This window comes from Emys orbicularis, chromosome 1 (genome assembly GCF_028017835.1).
Source record: "Emys orbicularis isolate rEmyOrb1 chromosome 1, rEmyOrb1.hap1, whole genome shotgun sequence".
Lineage (NCBI taxonomy): Eukaryota > Metazoa > Chordata > Testudines > Emydidae > Emys > Emys orbicularis.
In genome coordinates, this window is record NC_088683.1 from 234,691,901 (window position 1) to 234,707,346 (window position 15,446).

Consider the following 15,446-nt stretch of genomic DNA (forward strand, 5'->3'; position numbering starts at 1 on the left):
TTTCTTCTACTGTTATAGGACATTTTATTTCTTTATAAATTTAAGAGGATGGTCATTATATCATTAAAATGACTAAATTGGGTCCTCTTGGATCCCTGTTTTATTATATTGGGAGCCTCCCTGAATTTATTATAAAAATTATGTGGGGGTGATGGAGTCAGAGATCTCACTTTTAAGAAAGTGATTGAACAAAATTATTAGTGGATATAGAATAGCACTTTAAAGCAGTGGTTCTAAGCTTTTTTCCATCTGTGGTTTCTTGTCATGCCCTAGCTAATCCCATAATCCTTTTAGACTACAGATGGGTTTGGGTGTTGGGTAGAGAATGTTGGAGCTTGAGGGGCAGTTACTGTGGGATAACGAAAGTGTTGGGAGATTACTATGGGGGAGCTGGTGCATTTCTTCTTCCTCCCCTGTCTAGCTGGCCAGCACTCTATCCCTAAATTACTGACTTATATAGACAATATCTGCTACTAAAAAGATTGCGTGTAGCAGTAAATACAGTTTTAAGTAAAGCAGGCATTTCCCTGCCTCTGGAGGACCTGATGCTCTGGCCTGATGCAAACCAGTACAGAGAAAGACATGCTTCAGATGATACTTCGTTAATACAAAGACTAGAAAACAGGTAGAGAGACATGTAGGAGTTATTTTGCTGATACCCAGTGGTAGAAGCAAGCAGACACTGTTAGCATCCGTGGGGAAAAAACGTGTCAAAGCCTACGTTCCAAAGGATAAATTTTACCCTTGATACGTGCATAATTATTTGTATGTTATGAAAGAAAATATGCCCCTATATCTAAAACCATTCCTTCATCTTTAGTATCAAAATAATAGTGATTGAGACAGTGTTGGCTTAACCTTTTCCTTTAAATGTTTAGCCTTTCAAATTTCCTACAGTTCTGAAATAAAGCATGTTGAATATCACTTTTCAGACCAATTTCATTCATCTTTTTATGCCGACTTTCAATTATTTCAATTCCCCTGCATAAGAATTACTTAGCTCTTCTTTCACAAACACTAAGGAATTCACATATTAATTTAAAGTGCACATTTATCAATACCATAAGGTCACAGAGCCACTGAGAATGCTCATTTCCACTCCCTACTTGTGTAATCAGATCTTCCACTTATAAGAAGATTTGCCTTTATATGAAAGAGGATAAAGGAGAAAAAAGGACTTTGTTGGACACTGGTGGTGTCATATTTTTTCCAGTTGTCCTTCAGAAATTCTCTGGCAGAAGTAAAAAGATCTTTCTGCTTTTTAACACGGGTAAGCTTGTCAGAGTCAGAGCAGGCATTATGTATCTACAGAGTTTGGTTTACCAAACTGCTTCCTGTTATTGTCTACAGACCCTGTGCTATGGCAGAAGATAGCTGCCAACAGCAACAACAGTGATGTTTTTACACCATATTGTTTGGACCAAGTTATATTTCATTTCCTTCATTTTAATTCACAGTATCCACTATTGTTGGCATCCCAGCATAAATAAAACTAAGAGAGAGCGAATGAACAGACCAGGGTAGCACGTCTTCTGATTTTCAAACTTCATTTTATGGGATTATGAAGTAATACATATTTTGCAATAGTGATAAAGCCATTATTGTAATTTTTCATTGTTGGCAAACTAATAAGAATGTGTCAAGTATCAGAGGGGTAGCCGTGTTAATCTGGATCTGTAAAAAGCGACAAAGAGTCCTGTGGCACCTTATAGACTAACAGACGTATTGGAGCACGAGCTTTTGTGGGTGAATACCCACTTCGTCAGATGCAGTCACCCATGAAAGCTTATGCTCCAATACGTCTGTTAGTCTGTAAGGTGCCACAGGACTCTTTGTCACTTAATAAGAATGTGAGGTATTTTAAAATCTAATGCAGGGATCGGCAACCTTTGGCACGCGGCTCACTAGGGTAAGCCCCCTGGCAGGCCGGGCCGGTTTGTTTACCTGCCACATCCGCAGGTTCGGCGAATCGCGGCTCCCGCTGGCCACGGTTCACTGCTCCAGGCCAATGGGGGCCGTGGGAACAGCGCAAGCCGAGGGATGTGCTGGCCGCGGCTTCCTGCAGCCCCCATTGGCCTGGAGCAGCGAACTGTGGCCAGTGGGAGCCGCGATCGGCCGAACCTGCGGATGCGGCAGGTAAACAAATTCGCCCGGCCTGCCAGGGGGCTTACCCAGGCGAGCCGCGTGCCAAAGGTTGCCGATCCCTGATCTAATGTATAACAAAAAAAGCCATAATGAGAGATTGCATGTTTATTGCAATTCAATTGTAATTTCAATTACATGAAAGATTTAGAGTATTCAAGTTAGCTCTAGGTCTCAGACAATGAGTGTGACTTTAACACGGGGCTCTTCTTAGATGTAACTAGTACTTAAATATACCATTTCAAATTGCCTTCTAACTCAACAAAAGGATGATCTTTGTAGTTTAGTGTTCAGATAGATTGAAGTCTGGGCCTGTTTTAGTCCAGGGTAATGCTCCAGAGAAGAAAATATGTATTATTATATAGTCTTATTATCCAAATATATGACCTTACGTGTGTTTATTAAAATTAAACAAACCTTTCCTTTGTCATCCTTCTGTGTGTGCCCAGGCCAGCCGTTTAAACTGGACCCCAAGTCTGCCCACAGAAAGTTGAAGGTGTCCCATGATAACCTGACAGTGGAGCGTGATGAAACCTCTTCCAAAAAGAGCCACACACCCGAGCGATTCACCAGCCAAGGGAGCTATGGAATAGCTGGAAATGTGTTTATTGACAGTGGACGGCATTACTGGGAAGTGGTTATAAGTGGGAGTACATGGTATGTGTCACATTTTTAATTACTGTAGTACCAGAAAAAGTTGCATTTGTTTTCATGCTAATACATGTCAGTGCTTCCTAAACAAAACTAAAACATCATTCTTCAATAAGAATAACAGATTGAATATGAAAGCACCTTGATGGTCCAGTGGCAAATGCTACACAGGGGAGTCAGATTTGGTTACAATATCCCCAGAGAATGGGAATGCTGTGGATACATATCCCACAGTGTGCTGTAGGGTGTAGGGGATGAAGAGGAGCATCCCTTCACTCTTGAATGAGCCTCATTGGCTGTCATGTGGAACAGGGTTTGTGGGCTCTGGGGGTAGCTGTACCCACCGTATTTGGTCAGAAAGAGAGACACCATGACATGTGATTCAAGGGTTGTGATAGTGCTAGAAATAAATGAAATGGAAAACTTGTGAGGCCTGGAGTGCCCACCTCCCCTACAAAGAAAAATGCACATTTGTTAATGCCACCACATAATAGGCAGAAAAATGCTTACTAGTGTATTTAGCATAAAGCAACAAAACACATCTGATATAGAACAAACATACAAGCCCCTGCTTCCACCAGAGGAATGTAAGCCATAAAAGCTTCTTCCCTACAGGGGAAATCAGGCCTTCATGCAGGGTGCCCAATGATGAGACTACCCCCGGAGGTCATTGTTCTAGTCCGTTTCCGTTTCGTCAGGACATCCCACCAACTCTAAGGCCTGGTCTACATTGGGGGCGGGGGGATCGATCTAAGTTACACAACTTCAGCTATGTGAATAACGTAGCTGAAGTCGACGTACTTAGACCTACTCACCATGGTGTCTTCACTGCAGTGAGTCAACTGCAGCTGCTCCCCCGTCAACTCCCGCCTGCACCTCTCGCGGTGGTGGAATACAGGAGTCAACGGGAGAGTGCTCGGGGATCGATTTATCGCATCTAAACTGGACACGATAAATCAACCCCTGCTGCATCGATTGCTGCCCGCCAATCCAGCAGGTAGTGTAGACATACCCTAACACTTGTTTGGCAAAGGAATGTTATCTCCTACAGTTGCCTCACATGGCCCAATGCTCAATCCAATAAACTTGACGCTTGAATCTACATACCTCATAGAGACCTGGCAGAAGAGGTTCTATGAAGGCAGAAATGGGCATTCCATAGAAATGGGCATTCCATGTACACTTTGATACTTTTTCTCATCTTTCTGCTGCACCATGTATTAAATCAGCAATGAGAGATCACATTAATAGCAAATGCAACAATAGAAAGTTGTTTGGTTTTAGTTCATTAACGTGCTATTCTTCTGTTCAGGAATGGAAATTTCCAGACGAAGGATTAGAACTCTGAGCTGTTTAGCATGCAGCAATTTTCCTTGTCAATAAAAAAGGCCTATATCATTAGCTAAGTGTTCCAAAAATTGCCATAGCATCCAAACTGTAAATAGCAATGTGGACAACAAGATTTGCATGACCTGCCAGTCACAACATTGGGAGCAGAAAGGAATGTTAATTAAACATGGTATTATGGTTATCCTTCACTTAATGAGAACGTAACATGCATAAACAAAAGAGGACAATGCATTCCTTAGAGTCTTTCAGGATAAAGTTTAGCCTTTATTGATAGAAAACCGCATGGCACAAAACATTGGTTTTCTAGACTATTTTTATTTTACAGGTATGCAATTGGTATTTCTTACAAGACAGCGCCAAAACACGAGTGGATTGGAAAGAATTCTGCCTCTTGGGTGCTTTGCCGTTGTAATAATGCCTGGGTGGTGAGACATAACAGCAAAGAAATTCCTATAGAGCCTGCTCCTCACCTCCGTCGTGTTGGGATTTTGCTGGACTACGACAACGGTTCCCTTGCCTTTTATGATGCTTTGAACTCTCTACACCTTTACACGTTTGACATAACCTTTGCACAGCCCGTGTGCCCCACATTCACTGTGTGGAATAAATGTTTGACAATTATAACAGGCCTGCCTATCCCAGATCACTTAGACTGCACTGAGCAGCTTCCGTGACTGCTAAAAGCAAAGGGATATAATGTCAGCTTTCCAGTGGACTGCAAAAATACTGCCCACAGGAGCTATTTGAATATGTGGCGTACAAAACATCCCTGATGATTTCAGCCAGAACTGAAAGTGGGTATTTCTCTTTGCTGTGTATTTTGTATTAAAGGGCAAGAAATGGCTTTAATAATTTCTCAGAACTATTTTGTATTTAGTCTCTTACAGGAAGATTTATAAATTATTTATATAAAGAACCCCTCAATTTGGCGATTTGGATTACAATTCATTGTTTTTGCACATAAAGGGCCCCATTCACTAAAGTTTCGCAAGCCTTTTTTACAGTTTTATTTTACAAGGGACAACTAGCAGGAATTTTGTTTCCTGGAAACTGTGCAGCGGACACATTGATATAATGTTGATCTTACATTAAACTCCAATCTTATTGTGTGCAACATCTCTCTACTTCAGTTTTGCACACCCGAATGTGCATACCAAAAAAATGAAATAAAATAAACAAGGAAGGAAATGGAGTTATCCAGTACAACAAAAGAAGAAGGGTTTATTTACTTCTGTTCACTAATAGGTCTGCATGTTAAACTTATTCACATATGGACACAAGAAACATATGGAATATCTTCTAGAAGTGTCAGTGGATAAATCATCCGGTGATTCTAACCCTATCAATGCTTCACTTTTGTCTCTGGGAAGTGCAGTAAGATCACTGAGGATTTGTAAGACTGATATCATCTCAGAAAATCAGTAACATTGGAACAGCGCAACCAATCCAAGGTCTGACTATATCCTGATTTGATGAGAAGATGCATCATTTAAGGTTCCATTATAATTGGAGATGGCCTAGTTCTGACGGTCGAGGTGTGGGTGTATATCACTGATTTTACAGGTACACCACAACAATCCAAGCCCATACATCTGAAATGAGAGATGGCCTACTTACAACTGATTTTAAACGAAATGCAAGAGTATCAGTGTATCGCACTGTAGTGTATCAATAAAAAAGAGCAAAGATATCTGGTATATGGATGTTGCATTGAGAAGCACTGTACTGAAGTTCATCATAAAATCATCCAATGAAACAAAGAATGTGTATTGTTGCGTTGGGTTGCTTGAAGGGATAGAGTTCTCTTTGTGAATGAGGGGTAAATGACAAATTTGCAGCAGTAACATTAGTCTATCTGAGTTTCACCTGCACATATGGGATCTAAGTTAGCCCTGGTGTTAGGGGCTGCAACTCCACTGAGATAAGTAGAAGCTGTACGCACTATATCCCAAAGCTGAATTTTGCCCATTAATTTTTTTAAAAATGAATAGGGCCCTTTGTGATTATTACAATATTTCTGTATAAATGATCATTTGGGAAATTCCTGAGAAATTTTTGAAATGTGGAAGATGGTATGATGCCTTTTAAAGATGTTCCTAGAGAGACAGTGAAAAGGGTTTTGTTGATCATATGCAAAGGATGAAAACCTGCCTTCATAGAATAAGGATAAATGGAATACAAGCGTAATGAAAGGGTTGGCTCAGTCATTTTAAACCTTGCTTTGGGTGTCCTTTGAAAACGACACTTTAATGCACTTTGTTCACCAATGGGCCCAAAATGAAAGGGTCTCAAGCTTGGCTTCAGATTTTTTAAATATTGACTCTCCAGGTACAAAGATGTACTACAGTTTGCCTTATGATAGTGATATGAAAGAAGCTTATGAGGAGGCTAATGAATACATGACTACAGGTTTTGTTTAAACAGAGATTAATTACTGCTCATGTTCCTTTGATTCTCTATACATACCCTGTTTACTGTGGAATGAATGGGGAAAAGTATCTCTCTGACAGCATGTTGGTTTCAGCCATTTTATCGCTTCCTGCCATGGCAGCGTTCCATTGTTTACAGAGAGTAGCCGCTGACCTTTTCTGAGTTGACATATGTAAAGGGAAAATATGTACATACTCGATGACAGTGTTTATTCTAATGTCTATGATGATATAGAAAAGGGCCCCCCAAGAACTTAAAAAAATGTCTGAAACAGTGTTTTGTGTAACCGAATGTGATATTACCAGTGTGACTTGATGTACTGTGTTCAGCTGATCTGGCCTTGACTGTTTGAAAGGCAATTAAGAAATCATGAAAGTTATTATACACGGTAGACTGAGAACAATTTCTAAACAAAACAACAGTAAAAAGGTGTTGGGAGGGAAGAGTGTGACAACATGGGATGGACGTCAACTTTCTGCCTAGCAGAACAGAGTATACAATATACATGGCACCACCCTTTTTCATAGAAATATTATTAAGTATATCTGGAAGCTAATTTCAGAAAGGGGCAAACTGACAACAGTTCAATATTAGATCATACAAGGCTTGCAGAGATCAAACTGGATTGAAAACAGTATCATGAATATTTGGAGGCTTTTCTCCTCCCTTTTTTCATTTTAAACACCAACCATGCATTTAAAGGGTGACAATTGGTTTTGGCTGAGAGGGAAAAAAATGGTCTGGTATATACAATAGTAATCCTTACTATGGGATTTATATTTCAATAGTGAATACTTCATTTTAAGCCAAACCACATTCCTCAAATGGGCTATTAATTCTATCAGTGCTCTTTGTGCATGTATATTATATATGTATAATTACACAATTATACATATATAAGTACAGATTAATTGGCAATAAATTAAGTGTCCCACCATCCCTTTTAGCTTATTATTAGAACCATTATGTAGTCTGTATGGACTATGATTGGGGAAACAGTTTGCTGTGCTTGGTATTTGTATGGACATTTTCAAAAATAAAAATCTGTTTATTTTACAGTACTTGATTCAGTGCCCGATTATACAATAAAAACATCCATTTCAAAACTTGGCTTTTGTGGTTCTGTGGCATTTTCATGGTCCATACGAATAAAATGAAATATGGGGGGGGACCAGCAATCTTAAACCAGTAACTAAAACATGCTGCTTTTACAATGCATGGCAGAGCTGGATGAGGTTTTCTTCTGATATTCTGAAACTGCTGAGACTCTCTGACGGCCAATGAAGCCGGCATGTGTACAATGATCATTTTAAGGCTGTAAATCCAAGTTGGGGTTCAGTGGAGCAAACTGTGGAACCCCTATAGGAAACTAAGTGCAAGAATAGAATGGCTGAATGGTTAAGGGTGTTGCTCAGCCTGGCTTACAGAGACCAAATGGAAAGCTGCTCACTGACATAGCTTTTCCTCTTTCTGCTTTTATTCCTCCTGACTGCTAAATCTCTCAACTGCTCAGGCAAAGGAACCTCATTGAGCAGTGGTTCCCATCCATGGTCGACAGAGCATTTGTGGGTGGGCTGTCGAGATTTGACTGATCATGGAGTAATGGCTCCTTCTCTTTTCCAGCTGCTAAATCGCAATAAAAGAAGTTAGAAGTACAATGAATATTTTGCAGACATTACTTTTCTATGTAAGCAATTGCTGTAGTTGCAACAAGGATGATATAGAATCATCAGTGGGAGGTGAAGGTGGTCCATGTGACTACCAATGGGAAGGGAGGGTGTGTGTGACTGAGCATGATGCCACATGTAAGAGTTGGTGGGTCCGTGACACAATCCTCGTCACTTTGACCATCACCCCTCTCTTAATAGTTTTCCACTGGCTCCCATTCCTCTGTTGTATCACTTTCATGGCCCAATCCCAATCTATTTCCTATCCAAGGCTGGCCTTAGGGATGGTCGATATTGGCGACTGCCCAGGGCACTGTGGTTAGTGGGGGGGGGGGGACACCATCAAGAGAGTGTAACAACAGCTTGAGAACCTCTGAGCTAGATGAACCCTTGTTATGGGTTGAGTTAAAACCCCATTGAGGGGTAAGTGTGAATTCACCCTTCAATTAACATAACTGTAAACATAAGAGCGACCTAAGACTAAAGGTCTGTATGAATCGACCCAGGAGCTTTTGGGCTCAGTATTGTTTTGGGTAGCTGTGTTTGGGAGAATACTGAGGTCACAGACAAGAACAGAGAGAGGCAAAAGAAAAAAGGGAAGAGAAGCCAAGCAAGAACCTGTAAGCACAATGTGACCCTGGAACAAAGCGAGAGAGAGAGAGAAAGCTTTTGGGTCTGTTAGCCAAAAGAGGGTTGGAGGCTGGTAGGCTACTCCTTTTGGTTTGTGGTTCCTTCTGTGTTCAGAGACACAGGACTTCATACATTCCTTGTAAATAAACAAGATTACATCAGAGAAATACCTGACTACCACTAATTTCTACTCCCAACTGGAACACCCCCAGGGCCTCAAACTTTGACTAGCGCTTGGGTCAATACGGGTAACACTATCATCACTCATTCAGTATCGAAAGGTTGAGAGTCTTGTTACATGCTGCAGAGCTGAAATCACTGATGTCTAAGTATTAGACCTACTTTGGGACAGTGTCTCTATTGCAAGAGACTGCCCAGTGTGCACCAGCAGTGAGTCTCCACCACTAACAGCTGAAATCACTGAGAGCTGAAATCACTAAGAGCTGTGTTAGGGTGGGGGGCCTGAAGACATCTTAGTGTGGCCAGCAGGGCAGCTGGCAGAGAGGAGTGGCAGGCAGCCAGCAGAGAGGCGCAGCAATCGGTCGTTGGGGCGACGAGTGGGTGCCCGAGCAGCAGAGCGTATAAGGTGCCTCCTTATTCTCCCCTCCTCCACATAGGGTGGGAGATGAACTCTGCGGATGAACCTCTGAACTTTGGGGCTGCACTGGACAAGGAAAACAACTGTGAGTGGGGTGCAAAGAAGGGACGGGCACGTTAAAGGGACTTTTGGGTTGCTAGACCCTGAGGGGAAAAGGACACTGCCCACCTTACTTGGGGGTGAGTCTTTTGCTCATGGTTTATGTTTATGAACCCTAGTTGTGGTGTTTTCCCAAATTAATGCTGAGTTACTTCCCTCCTTTTATTAAAAGTTTTTGCTACACTCAGACCCTGTGCTTGCGAGAGGGGAAGTATTGCCTCTCAGAGGCGCCCAGGGGGTGGTGTATAATTGTCCCAGGTCACTGGGTGGGAACTCAAGCCAGTTTTGTGTTGTGGTGTTGAAAGGGAACCCCTAGATACTGAACCCAGCCCTTGTTGCTGCCGGCTGCACCTGGCAGAAGGGTTACATCATATTTACTGAAAAGTAAGGGGGGAAGCTTACTGCCTTTGGTTTTCACAAAAGATGTTCCAGCCTTCATAAACTAGCGAAAATTTGATAATTTAGTGTCCCCCTCCCCAATCCAGTGGGGATAATTTTTATGTACTGCAGCCTTACAAGTGAGATTCTGGTGTGTTTAGTTATAAGGAAGGCTGTGACCCTTTCCAACTTTTTTCAGCACTGCTCTTCTGCCATATGATTGACAGTGTCATTAATAATGCCGTCTCTAAGAGAGAATGCTGTGAGAGAGGGGGAACTGCTGGGAAAGACAGCTCAGAAATATAGGATGGGTGGAAACCTGCCATCCCTTCTTTGCCCTCGTGTAGCTGCATCCCCAGCTATATATATAAAAAAGCAAGTCTGCACTCATCCTTCCATCTGTTGCTTCCCTCCCTGACCCCATCCTACATTCCCCAATGACACAGAAATATGCTGTTTAAGGATGTGTTTGAAATCCTAATCTGAACAAAAGCAGCAGGAGAGGGATGTCAAGCCCTCAGGCCCTGATTCTCCTCTCACTTACCCAAGTTTTACATTTGTTGGCTTCAAAGCAGTGACTCCTGATTTACACTGGTACAGGTGAGAGGAGAACCAAGCCCATAATCTTCAGATTCCATTGGGGTCAAAAATCCAGCAAAGCATGAACACTTGTGCTATCAGTCTAGCATTCCTAATAAATCATGTCTCTGGAGTGGGTGCATTAGCTGCTAGAAAAGCCGCTCAGTTTCTCACGAGCTGTTTCTCAAGCCCAACACAGGTGTGTTTTAAAATGTACAGTTCAATTGCATTCTGCTTGGGTGAATTGTTAGGGCAATGTTATACCATTTCCTTAAGGCAGTATGCAGAACAATTCTCTTGGCTGGTACTGAGTTACATTTAACATGGGAACAGCTGGAACATAAGGTAAGATACAATAAAGCAGCATAATTCTATTGTTCCTGTTAGTTCCATTTAAAAATGGAGGCTGTCTAAAGCAGTTGAAAAGTCTACTTCCTCCACCTGTTTATCAAAATTTATATAACTATTCTAGTGTATGGAGAGGTTTCCTCTCAAGGAGGATTGGACCTTTTCTTTTTAATTCCTCCTGAGGCTGCTTTGTTGTTAGACATTTTCTAGAAAATCCACTGTAGCATGTAATAGGTTGCAATCAACCCCCTGAAAGATATACTGTAAAAGCATTGTTGTGTTTCTTGCTGGCTGATGAATGAAACAAAACTAGGGTTAGTGGAAAATGAAATAGTTTTGACTACCAATCAGCCTTTCAAATCACATGAAAATGTTCCTGAGAATGTTTGTTTCTTTTTTGAAATTTTTGTATCTTTCCATAAGGAAAAACACCTTACCTGGGTATAGGTTTTGGGTTCTCCCCACTTTGTGTCTTTTCTCTTCTTGTTCTTTCCCCCATCCCAGAAGTTTTGGTTTTAAATTTAAAAAATAAATGTTTGCAGGAAATTAAATAAACATACAAAATAATGTGGAAAAAAAATGACCTCTTTTCCACTCACTGTCATCAAAACATGAAATAGAATAAAAACAATCAAATGCAGAAAAGGTACAGTTCTCAGGGTATGTCTGCATTACAGCCACGACAGCAGCTGTGCCACTGTAGCACCGCTGTATAGACGCTTCCTACATCAACATAAGGGCTTTGGGGGGGAGGGAGTTCAGCGTAGTTAATCCACCTCTCCAAGAGGCAGTAGGTAGGTTGATGGAAGAATTCTTGCAGATAAATGTAGATTTATTTCCCAACTAGCACTGACATTTCCTTTGACCTTAGGAAAGTCACATCACCCTTCTGACTCAGTTTCCTTCTGTAAAACGGGAATGATTCTCCCATACCTTTGCAAAGCACTTTGAAATCAATGGATTTGAAAAGCACTAGGTAATTGCAAAATATTAATTTTGGTCAGTAAATTTGGTACTTTCTGATTTTGACCTCGTGGAAAATACCGTGGAAAGCAGACCTTTCTCATAAAATGTTAAGTAAATGTGTTTGGCAAAGACAACAACAAAAACAATCCAAAACCAGGACATTCAGAGGCCAAAGAAGCTATCACAACTTTTTTGAAACACAAAATCATTTTAGGAGCAGTTTGAACATGGAGCAATGATGCAGGTCAGTCATGTTCCAAGAGAAACAGAAATAGCTCAAATGAATTCATCCTTGTCACACAAATGAGTAGTGGTTGATACCAACAAACCGAGAGGGTCAAATAGTAAAAAAACACATGTATGTGAATATTTCTGTAAATATATGGTTTGCTCGGTTTCTCTGCTATTGATTGGGTCATATTTAGAGCTGGGCAGAAACCAGTTTTCCCATCCCATGAAAATTTTTGAGGTATTGAAAATTTTTTCCGCCATGGGAAAATGTCGTAATGTCGACAATTATTGTGAACCGAAAGTCTGGACAAAATATTGGTTTGGGTCAATCAAAACAGTTTGTTTTGAAAATTTTAAAGTGTTTCATGAACAGTTTCAGTTCTGACAAATCAGCATTTCTGCATGTATTTGGATAAACACTAGGTATCACAAGCAATTTAACTGTCTGCGAACCACCCAGAGGCTTCTTCATCCAGACTATTCAGCAGGGCCGGCGCAACCCATTAGGCGACCTAGGCGGTTGCCTAGGGTGCTACACTTTGGGGGGCGGCAACCGCGGCGGTATTTCGGCTGCGGGACCTTCCGCCGCCTCTGTGGGGGGCGGCATTTCGGGGCGGGACCTTCCGCTGCCTAGGGCGGCAGAAAAGCTGGCGGCGCTCCTGCTATTCAGGCAATACTTACAAATACAAAGCCATTCACAGAAATCAGGATCAGTTTGTGAATGATACACAAATAGAAAGAACAGCCTAAATTCACCACATCCATTAATCCCAATGCATTATTCAAACAATTCTACAAACAAGTCTGTCTCATTAGAGTCTTGACGGTGTTCTCTTGTGGATAGGATGAAATATGAGTTCATCATCTTTGAATCTATGAAGTGAGTGTTCCATATTATTAATACTGGGAAATCACTCAGGATGAATAAATTCAGTACAAACACCAGTACTGGAAACTGAATAAGCTATTAGCCAGTTATAAGACTGAATTACTGTCTAGTTATGAATGGCTTCATGCATATTTTAAGCCATGTAAAAATAAGCTTGTTACCCATACTGAATTTTACATAGCTGTATGAAGAGACTCCCCTTCTGATAGTTCTATTCTGAATAAAATAACAGAGTTAGTTTGGTACAGTGATGTGCAGATTCTATAGAATTATTTTCATAATGTACCTGCGCTTGGGTAAGTTATTTTGTCTGAATGAATATTGTAGCATTGAGCCAAACCATGTTTTGTCCGAGATGGGAAACCAGGATCCTGACCTTTTGTGTCCATTAAAGATCCCATGGCATTTTCCCACAAGAGTAAGGGCATTAGCCCCAGGACCTGGCCAAATGTCATCTTTAGTAATGGAATAATCAGGGGCGGATCATGCCTCCTGCAATCCAGCTTCCATGGGGAGCCTTTACATACACCGCTCTTGCATGAGAGTACCTCAGCTATCTATTCAGCGGCTTCCCCAGCTTCCATTAGCAAGCTCCACCGGATTCAGGAAACCACAAATGGGAAGGGGATACATACTGGTAGGACTGGGTATGGGGAATGCATGTCTTCCTCCAATCGGCCTAATAGGGCCAGGGAGGAAATATTATACAACCTGGACCGTATTATACTTCTCCATCTCCATGGTTTAAGGAGGGACCTGTCCTGGGAAGTCCCGACAACATAGCATCAGTGGAGTCGAGCTGTCAGGCAGCAGGTGAGGAAGAGTGCACCTGAGAGCCTGAGTTAGTGCAGAGGCACAAAGCCACCTACTCATGCCCCAGGATCTGTAGGGTTTGTGAGCAGGTCTTGCAGCCTGTTCTGGGTAGAGCTGGGCAAAATGTTTTTGGAGAATAGGAAATGTGCCAGAAAATGTATTTTGGGGGAGGGCACCAAAATGATTTGTGAATTCGGGTAGAACGCGGCAAATAGGTTTGGCCAAAAAAAAAAAAAATCAGAAATGTTGAACTGTTTCCTTTTGAAAACTTCATTTTGAATTGACACTTGGACCATTTCATTCAATCCAAATGGAAAGAAAAAAACAAAAGAAATCAGTCTGAAATGAAAGTATTATTAGGTATTATTATTATGGGGAGGTAATGGGGCTTTCAATTTAGGTAATGAACTGAAAGATCAATTATTCACTCAGTTCTAGTTGGTGGGGTGGGAGGGGAGGTATGTGGCATACATTCTTCTACTCTGCCACAACCCTCAATGTTCTATTTGGGAAGAAATTGCTGTGAGAGACTGATGCTAGTGATCTTCTGTATGTCCAAGCTGAACAAATAAAAAAAGGAAACATCAGGTTTGAACTAGTGTAAATGGTGAATTCTCTGTAACTTGAAGTCTTTAAACCATGCTTTGAGGACTTCAGAAGGACTGCCAGAAGCTGGGAATGGGTGACAGGGGATGGCTCACTTGACGAATACCTGTTCCGTTCATTCCCTTTGAAGCACCTGGCATTGACCACTGTCGGAAGATAGGACACTGGGCCGGATGGACCTTTGGTCTGACCCAGTGTGGCCATTCCTATGTTCTTACATTCTCAGTAACTCAGACAGAGGTTAGGGGTCTATTTCAGGAGTGGGTGAGGTTCTGTGGCCTGCAACATGCAGGAGGTCGGACTAGATGATCATGATGGTCCCTTCTGACCTTAAAGTCTGTGTCTATGAGCCATCAACAGTGGGGAAAAAACCTTGATTTATACAATGCTTTCATTTTAGATAATCTACTGTGTTATTAATCATATCGCTAAATAATTGTGTTTGGGTAAAATACAGGATTTATGCCAAGCACATGGAGTAAAAAATCTTGGCCCCATTAAAGTCAACAGTAATTTTGCAACTGACTTCAGTGGAGCCAGAATTTCATGCATATGGACTATATCCAAGGTGGATAGGCGTATGTGAAATTCCTATTGAATATGGAAATCTCCACCAACCAGAGACTGTTCTAACAACTGAGCCCTTTTAAAGTTTTTCAAAGGAAATTCTTCACAATGATGCTGCAATGAAGAATCCCCCTGGGCAAAAATTAAAAGCTAATCTGTTTGGCAACAGAACAAAAGACTCTTAAAACAGGATTCACTTATGCACTTTTTTATGTAGATATTCTTGTATTTGTATCTAGTATTTTAATAATATGAGTCAGCGGAAATACTTTAGACTCCAAACTCTTTGAACAGTGTAATCAACAATGCTATGTGTTTTGTTGGTAAATGTACTAACAGTACCTGATATTATCATAGCTAGATACTTTTTTTTTAATAGAGATCATGGCCAGCTTGCATCTGCTCATCCTATCCTGCATTAGCTAATTATCACTGATAAATGTAAGTGTCATCCACAGATGATATCAAACCCGGAACAGCTGGAATCAAATTCATGTGGGAG

General features: G+C 41.3%; 1 protein-coding gene across 2 annotated transcripts in view; it reads left to right on the forward strand.

Moving 5' to 3' along the window:
* The window catches only part of MID1 (midline 1), a 128,294-nt gene extending 123,477 nt beyond the window's left edge, over positions 1-4,817 (forward strand). For both annotated transcript variants that reach the window (XM_065416087.1, XM_065416096.1), the window contains exons 8-9: positions 2,592-2,799; positions 4,469-4,817. In XM_065416087.1, the coding sequence (XP_065272159.1) occupies positions 2,592-2,799; positions 4,469-4,817 (557 nt within the window). The remainder of the gene's footprint in view (positions 1-2,591; positions 2,800-4,468) is intronic.
* The last annotated feature ends 10,629 nt before the right edge of the window (positions 4,818-15,446 follow it).